The sequence below is a fragment of the Mus pahari genome, chromosome 22 (genome assembly GCF_900095145.1).
Source record: "Mus pahari chromosome 22, PAHARI_EIJ_v1.1, whole genome shotgun sequence".
NCBI classification, from domain to species: domain Eukaryota; kingdom Metazoa; phylum Chordata; class Mammalia; order Rodentia; family Muridae; genus Mus; species Mus pahari.
Genome location: NC_034611.1, coordinates 13805119 through 13812405, shown reverse-complemented (window position 1 = coordinate 13812405; position 7287 = coordinate 13805119). Strand labels below are relative to the sequence as shown.

At 46.2% G+C, this 7287-nt stretch overlaps 2 protein-coding genes across 7 annotated transcripts in view; one reads left to right on the top strand and one right to left on the bottom strand.

Annotated features, from left to right (window-relative positions):
* Positions 1-324: 324 nt before the first annotated feature.
* Chchd7 (coiled-coil-helix-coiled-coil-helix domain containing 7) lies at positions 325-4943 on the bottom strand. Of its 3 annotated transcripts, XM_029533348.1 has the most exons (6): positions 4869-4922; positions 4303-4451; positions 2926-3042; positions 2499-2564; positions 988-1086; positions 325-463 (listed from the first exon to the last, which is right to left on the bottom strand). In XM_029533348.1, the coding sequence occupies exons 4-6, from the start codon at positions 2550-2552 to the stop codon at positions 359-361; spliced, it is 258 nt and encodes an 85-aa protein (XP_029389208.1). In that variant the 5' UTR covers positions 2553-2564; positions 2926-3042; positions 4303-4451; positions 4869-4922; the 3' UTR covers positions 325-358. The 3 variants fall into 3 exon arrangements, with proteins under 3 accessions (XP_029389208.1, XP_021077973.1, XP_021077976.1); XM_021222314.1 differs by lacking the exon at positions 2926-3042 and having other exon boundaries at positions 4705-4943; XM_021222317.1 differs by lacking the exon at positions 2926-3042 and having other exon boundaries at positions 4869-4943.
* Positions 4944-5434: 491 nt separating this feature from the next.
* Positions 5435-7287, top strand: part of Plag1 (PLAG1 zinc finger) — a 45184-nt gene continuing 43331 nt past the window's right edge. For 3 of the 4 annotated variants that reach the window (XM_029533366.1, XM_029533368.1, XM_029533367.1), the window contains exon 1: positions 5463-5603. The gene's annotated coding sequence lies outside the window, so the exon portion shown is untranslated. Of the gene's footprint in view, positions 5604-7287 lie in introns of all 4 variants that reach the window. The other variant, XM_021222108.2, reaches the window with a different exon arrangement.

The following is a 7287-nucleotide window of genomic DNA, read 5'->3' as shown; positions in this document are numbered from 1 at the left end:
TTTCCTCCATCACTGTGCTGCTTGCAATCATTTCCTTTCCTGAGGACCACCACCTTTCTAACAGCCCCAGGAGCCTGTTCTCATGCTAAATCTCTTTCCAGGCCTAAAAGAGCCCAAATCCTACAGACCTTCCTAATACTCCTGTCCTTCTATGTGTGACAGTGTGGCAATAACATATTCTTGTCACAGCACTGAAAGCAAACACCAAAGTCTTAAAGCTAGCTGAATTCTGTCTCACCACGTACAACTCAAAATTGCCTGGGATGAAACCAGTCAAGACATAAGATTTCAGCAATCATTGATTAAAAAAAAAAAAAAAAAATGTTTCAATTTATAGAAACAATTTTAATGCAAATACTCAGTAGGGCATCTTTTGCATTGCTCCCAAAATTTCATCTCTTTCTGCTGCTGTAGGCATAGATGGCTGAACTCCATTTTGTCTTCTTTGGATCATGACAGAATTCTATACATAGGCATAAAAGAAAACACCAAAATCAGTTACATATTAAATGGTAATAATCTGACAAGTAACTTTCAGTTGTTTCTTCAAAAGGAGAATACTAAACTCTAAGTTTGAAAACTCCAAAACCTACGTCTGAAACTCCAGATGTTTCATTCTATTAACATTTACACTGAAGTGATTATCCACCCAGAAAGCATTGTTAGCAGGACTTGAGTTAGGAATATGCCGTTAAGTATATATACAGGAGTATATACAGTCCACTTACAAAAGCTACGCATAATTATGAAGCTAAGTCTATCAGAAAAGGAAGGACCTGGATCCAGTAATTAGGGCTACTTTATGACTAAAGAATGAAACAAGCTCTCACGGATGCCATAGAGCTAAAATACCACTCAGAAGATAAGGTCAAAGAGTAAGTGTACCTACAGCCGTCACTGGGAAAACTATGGCTTATTGATTATTATCAGCTACAGTCACAATCCTTAGAGCGGAGTTTTGCAAGAAGTGTGAGAAGCTGGGCTTACCCAGAATCGCCGGCAGTTTTTGTACTTCAAGAAGTAACCGGAACACCTTTCCCTGTCATAGTTATTTTCATCCATGCATCTGGTAGAAGCGTCAGATTCCTTAAATATGTAAGAGAGTCATCATTTAAAATGTAGAACGTGATCTATGAAAGACCCAAACACAAAGACTTCTGAAGCCGTTTCCCCTGAACAGATATCAAATGGCTTATTTTTGTGCACTGTAGCGGGTAGACTTACAAAATCCAAATAATAGCCAACTACTCCAGAAATCACTCAACTTAAAAAGACATCTTTTTTGCCCAGTCTGGGCCAGGTTTCTAAGCATCTGATCACATGAGTTTGAGTCAAAGCGCTGATCGTGGTCATTTGTTCCAGGAGCTGAAGTAAGGCATAAGGTGCTCTGAGCACTGCTACTCAGCGAGCAGCAGAAACCAGCGTCCCACAGCTCAGTGCGGTTCTCCTGGCTTTCCCTAGCTCTCAGTTTGACTGGATGTTTTGATCTTAAGGCTTGGTTTGAGATTCCAAGTAAATTACACAAGTAAATGATCTACATCAAGGCAACCTAAATTAACAGCACCCATCTTGATGCGCTTTTGGCTATCATTCACTCCGTTATGCAAGCATACTATTACATGGGCAGCTTTAATAGTTATCATTAATGTGACTTCAAAAAGAAAGCAACACAAGGCCACTGAGTTTAAAATGAAGTAGGTACTGCTGGTAATTAAACTTAAGCTGTCTGAACTAGAGCAGATTGGACAACAAGCTTCAAAGTGAAAGGTAGGACTACAAGAAGTTATCTAAAATAAAGTTTCAAATAGGCAGGGAATCTGTTTCACAGGCCTAAAAAAAATCCACCGTGCCTAACAATACTTAATGCTGGGAACAGATGATATAGACCAATGGATGTGTGCTGTGTAATGTGTATTTTTGAAAGCCCCATAAAGGATGGTGGTTAATATTCCTCATAGCAACAATATAGTATTTACATTGAATTTCTCAGGAATGGCAAAGCCACAACAAAGTGTTGCAAGCTATACCCAATTAATGTCAATAAAAACTTATCTTTGCAACACAATGCTGTTTTTAAGATACCTTTGTGAAAATCATTAAGCTTAACATAAGCTAATCCTACTGTGAACCCATGACTCAAGCCAGGTTGTCTCAAAGACAGATTAAATAATTGCTGTGATTAAAAACATTGGTTTTAAATTTGCTGTACTGTCCTATGTTTAGACTAAAGACTTTCCTTAGTGTTACATATACAAGTTTGACAGTGACAACCAAACACTGTTTATTTCACAATTAAGCAAAATTGAAAAAGAACAGAGTCTTTGTTAGCCACATTTTGGTCATTTTTAAGTGTTATAGTGAAATAAAATACACTGGCCAGGAATATCTTTTTCACAGAAAAATATTTTATTCAATAACTGCTTAAGACAGATACCCACACAATTAATATTGGTTTTTCCAAGTTAACACCCATGACAATGAAGAGCAAACCACCCTACCGCCAAGCAAGGATTTATGTCAGGATCTCTCAGCCGCCGTGTGACCATGGGCATCTTGTCTTCTTACTGAAGGTAGGCGGGAGAAAAAACGGGTCAGAAGGAAATGACCAGAAAATGTCATCAGCCCCACAAGTACTTTTAATTTAATTTACCCACAAAATTTAATTCTCAAAGTAGAAGGTACTCTGTAGGAAACAATGAACCACACACACACAAGTCAAGTTACTGCTTACTTAACATTCTAAAAAGCCATAGTTTAAAAAACAATGAATGAATGTTTCAATTCCCAGACTACCTTCTATTTAGATTAATACTTTCCATGGGTTGAAGGAAGTCAGAGAATGCTACTGTGGCTCAGTAATTTTCCAATTTGAGTCTTAAAAATATAGCTTTGCAAAGGTTTTATCCATTAAAGACATCACATTACCCTAAGAGCCAGTTAGCTATTCCAAGTCAAGTCATGCACTTCATGAAGTCAGCCAATCAATCATGGTCAAGGACAACTGCTCTTCAAATTCCAGTTCACATGAAACTGTACAATCCTCTTGCAGGGGACGAGGTAAAAAGCAAGTCACAATTATTTGAGAAAGGGCTTCATTTATCTCAATATATTGATAAGGCATTGATGAGCTGCCCACCATCTTTGAAAAATTCCTCTACTAAGCTTTAGGGGCTGATCTAGCTTACACACCCAAATGCTACTCTAGTTTAATCATTTTTCTACCAAAAAAAAAAAACAAAAAACAAAACACAAAAAACAAAGCAGATTTCAGAGAAATAAGACAGTATGAAGTACACAACTCTACTGAATTAAAAAACAGAACAAAACAAACATGCACAAACAAAATGTCACCAAAAAAAAAAAATGTTAAACGAAATACTGTATATTCATACTGTATATTCCGGAAAAGTAATTCAAGCCCATAAACTCTTGATAAGTGAACATATTCTGAATTGGCCATCCAGTCCAATTTCTTCTATTCTGATAAAGATCAGGATGTCTAAACTAAAGAAGCCCAACTTTTTCCCGGAGAAAGAATCGGATTATTCTGCAGTCCTTTAACTTTCAGTAATCACCAAATAATCAGTTATTTCATGAATGTCATTGAAAATATCCAGCCAGTAGAAGCATCTTGACAGGAAGGACACTCAGTACAAAGTCCAACTCTATCCAGAAGCCGTTCGTCTTTGGAAGATAGTTTGTGAGACAGCCTCTTCCTGAGAGAATACCAGAACTAAGAAAATCTACAATCTTCTCTTTCATATCGGTCCTGTGCTGTCTCCACTGAGCTCCGCTTGATCGGTCGGTCATATGCCATGCATATAATAACCTCGACAATCTGATACAAACACAATTCACAGTGCGTCCTGATCATGAAATTCTGTTCTGTTTCATTATCATCAGCCAGAAATTCTTTTAAAAGTATCTACACAAAACAGGCATCGGGTTTGCTGCTTCAGGCTATTCCCGTCTTACTGCTTTTTATTCTCGATCCTAAATACACTCTAAAACATGGATTTCCGAATGTCACCTCCTTCGTATGAATTCCTGTGTTAACAGTACAGGAAGAGGAAATGTCAATTTACATGGAGGAGTGTGGCTGAAGGGCAAGATGGAGTGCCCTGCTAAAGAGGCCTTATCTGTTTACTTTTTTTTGAAGGTGCAGGAGTGAACAACTGTTACAACGCTCTACTACTTCCAAGATGACATTCAGAAAGAAAACCAGTCTGTGGGAAGACTGCAAACCTGCAGCACATCTGAGAAATAGTGCTAAAAATCTACTCTAAAGGGCAAACTGCTTACCAAAAAAGTTCCCGATTTCCCACTCTCCTCGCAGCTTTGATCCGCAGTGGGGGAAGGGCACCTTACTGAACAGGTCCAGGCCCCCGGGCTTCTCAGAGTCTGGTCTGTGAGTGTTAAATCCGGAAACAGAAATACACCACGCCATAAACCTGGGTACAGAGGACCAGGGACAAAAAGTCAAAGTACACACCACAGGGATCTGAGAGGTCGGAGACGAACCCCCAAGGATGAGACTCCGGGACCCGCACCGCCTTCCGCCTTCCGAGGTGCCGCTCCGCAGAATCGGACGGTGGAGGGCGGGCACAGGTAAACACCACAAAGGGGCTGGGAAGGAAGGGGCGGCGTAGAGCGGGGACCTGGGGAGGGCAGGGAGGGGAGTGACACAATCCGGGGTGCCCAGACCTGCATGGGGTCACCTTCCGCTGCCCCGGCCGGACGCATCGCGTGGCGTGAGCAGCGGCAGGAGCATGCCGCGGAGGGTTTGGCGCCACGAACGAGGGTCTGCCCTCGGCGCGGTGCTGTCCGGGGCCCGCCGTTCAGGGAGGGAGGGGCCGGAGACCACTCACCACAGGCCACCACACGGCCAGCACCCGAGCCGGCTGCAGTTCCAAACACGTCAGTGGCTCACGCAGCAGGACCTTAAGTAGCGCGCACCCCAACGTGCTGCCCCCGCGCCCCCCGTTTCAGCCTGTCCAATCCGCGCGCGCCGCCGCCGGATTGACAGGCGCGCGGAACCCTGTGAGGTTGGGGCGGGCTCCGTTCGCTCCGCCCCCGGGCAGCGGGAGGAGGGCTCAGGCAGGAGGAGCGGGTGGGGCGGCGTGAGACCCCGCCCTCTCCCCGCCCCACCGCGCCCCCCGCCCCGCTGGCTCGCTCGCACCACTTCGGCCCGACGGGCAGCCTCGTCCACCAATGAGCTCGTCGGTACCCGGCGGCGGCCGCTCGGAATGGCCGGGCCCTGGGCGGAGCGTGAGGAGGGCGGGCGCCTCGGCGGGCGGGGGCCAGGGCGGGCCGGCAGGCGGGCGCGGGGCGGGGGCGGCGGCCGAGCGGGCGGGGGGGGGGGAGGAGGCGGCGGTGGGCGCGACGTCGGCGGCTGCGGCGGCGGCGGCGGCGGCGGCGGCGGCAGCTGCAAGTTGAGCTGCAGGGGCAGCGCATACACTACAATGGCTGCTGGAAAGAGGCGTAAGGAAACAATTTCCAGGCCCGCCGCGTCCAGCCCGAAATATGAGAAAAAAATTATTAGAAATTCCGCGGGCGGTGTAAAGGCGGCGGACGGGCCGGAGGGAGGATGTTAAAGCCCCGCGGTGAGTTCTCCGGGGGTCCGGGGCGGCGGGGAGGCGTTTAGCGGGAGGAATATCAGGGTTATTTAAATTATGGGACTAGCCGAGGGGGCAGAGGAGCCGCGGCGGCGGCAGGAGGAGGAAAAGTTTGTGCTACTCCCAGCCCCTGCTCAGGACCCCAGAGAGAAAAATAATAATAAAAAATCAAATAAAATCGTGCGGCGGGGCTGCAAGGACTCCCGAGGTCGCTGCTGACAGGGCAGGGGGCGACGCGGCTGGGGACCCGAAGGTGAGGTCGGTGGGAAAAAAAAAAACCTTTTATTCAGGGTCTGGAAAGTTTGAAAAGTTTTCCTCCTCCTCCTCCTCCTCCTCTCTGGTGCTGTGAATATTGTGACAGCGGCAGCGGCAGCAGAGAGAGAGCGGAAGACATTAGAGACCCGAAAAATAAGGGAAAAATTAATATAAATTCGGTTTTGAGAGGAAACTCTCCGCGTTTTCCACCAAAACATCCCGGGGGAAGGTCGCTTCCCAAAGGGCCTGGCGGAGACCCGCGGTCGGCAATATTTGGGGGGCACTGGGAGTGACTTGGGGTAACTTTGCCCCCTTTTCCGAAGAGGTTTTTCTTTTCTGGAGAAATGCATTTGTTTTTGCCCTCCTGCCCAGGTGGGAGAGCCGAGTCGGGGTGCGGGGTCCGCGGGGCGCCGGACCCAGCCGGGTGGCGGCGGGGGCGTAGGGGGAGGGGGTGCTAAATGAAAGCAGGAGATCGGGACGGAGCAGGGACAGCTTGTTGTCAGTATCATAAACAACCAAAATGGAGGGAGAACTCAGGCATATAACCAAATAAAAATTGTTAAAAAATCGCAAAAAATCCCTAAAAATCGGGGATGCTCCCCCCTTTCTCGCTAAAGGTAAAAGTGTGAACCGCCTTTCCCCTGAAGTCCATTTGGACTTTGCAGGGACCAAGGAGTTAATATTTATTTATTTTTTAGAACTTTCGAAGGGCAAAAGCCTTTTATAACTCCACCGACAATGAGAAAACGTGAAAATCCAATGTAAGAGAAGCAGGGGGAGGGAGGGGGAGGTGGTAGTGCAGAAAGTACTAAACTTATTGGTAATGTGGACTGATCTGAGATAAGATAAACACTATATTTGCTATTTTATAACTCCCTTTTAATGATCTTTGAGGGGGTTGCTTTTTGGGGTAGGAAAAAAGAGTGATGCCATTTTCTTAATAGAGTTAATATGTGTGATTGGAAGAATAAACCTTTCCGGCTTTAGATTGCATTTTCGTCGCATTTGTGCCTCGGGTTTTGTTAGTGGCTCCCTCCTTTCTTTAAACTGGGCTCTCCAGAGGAGGGGTGGAAAGGTGCTGTTGCCCAGAGAGACTGGAGGGCAAGACTGGCGAACCTTCTGGGGAGGGGTGGGGAGTTGTTTGGTTTCTCCCTTCCTGACACGTTTGCTTCACCTGTTCGCCCTCACTAAGGAATGTTGGACTGAAGTTTTCTGCTTTTATGTATATAAAAGGATGGTGCCTCTTGCATCACATTGATGTGAGTGGGAAAGTGCTGCTGATGTTGGTTCCACGTGGGATCTGGGACAGAGCAGGGCATTTTAAAGGGACAGCTTCTCTTTTCTTAGGGTTTTCATCACCTATGCAGACTTGCAGAGGACCAAAGGCAGAGGTGCTGGAAGTGTGTGGTGATGGAAG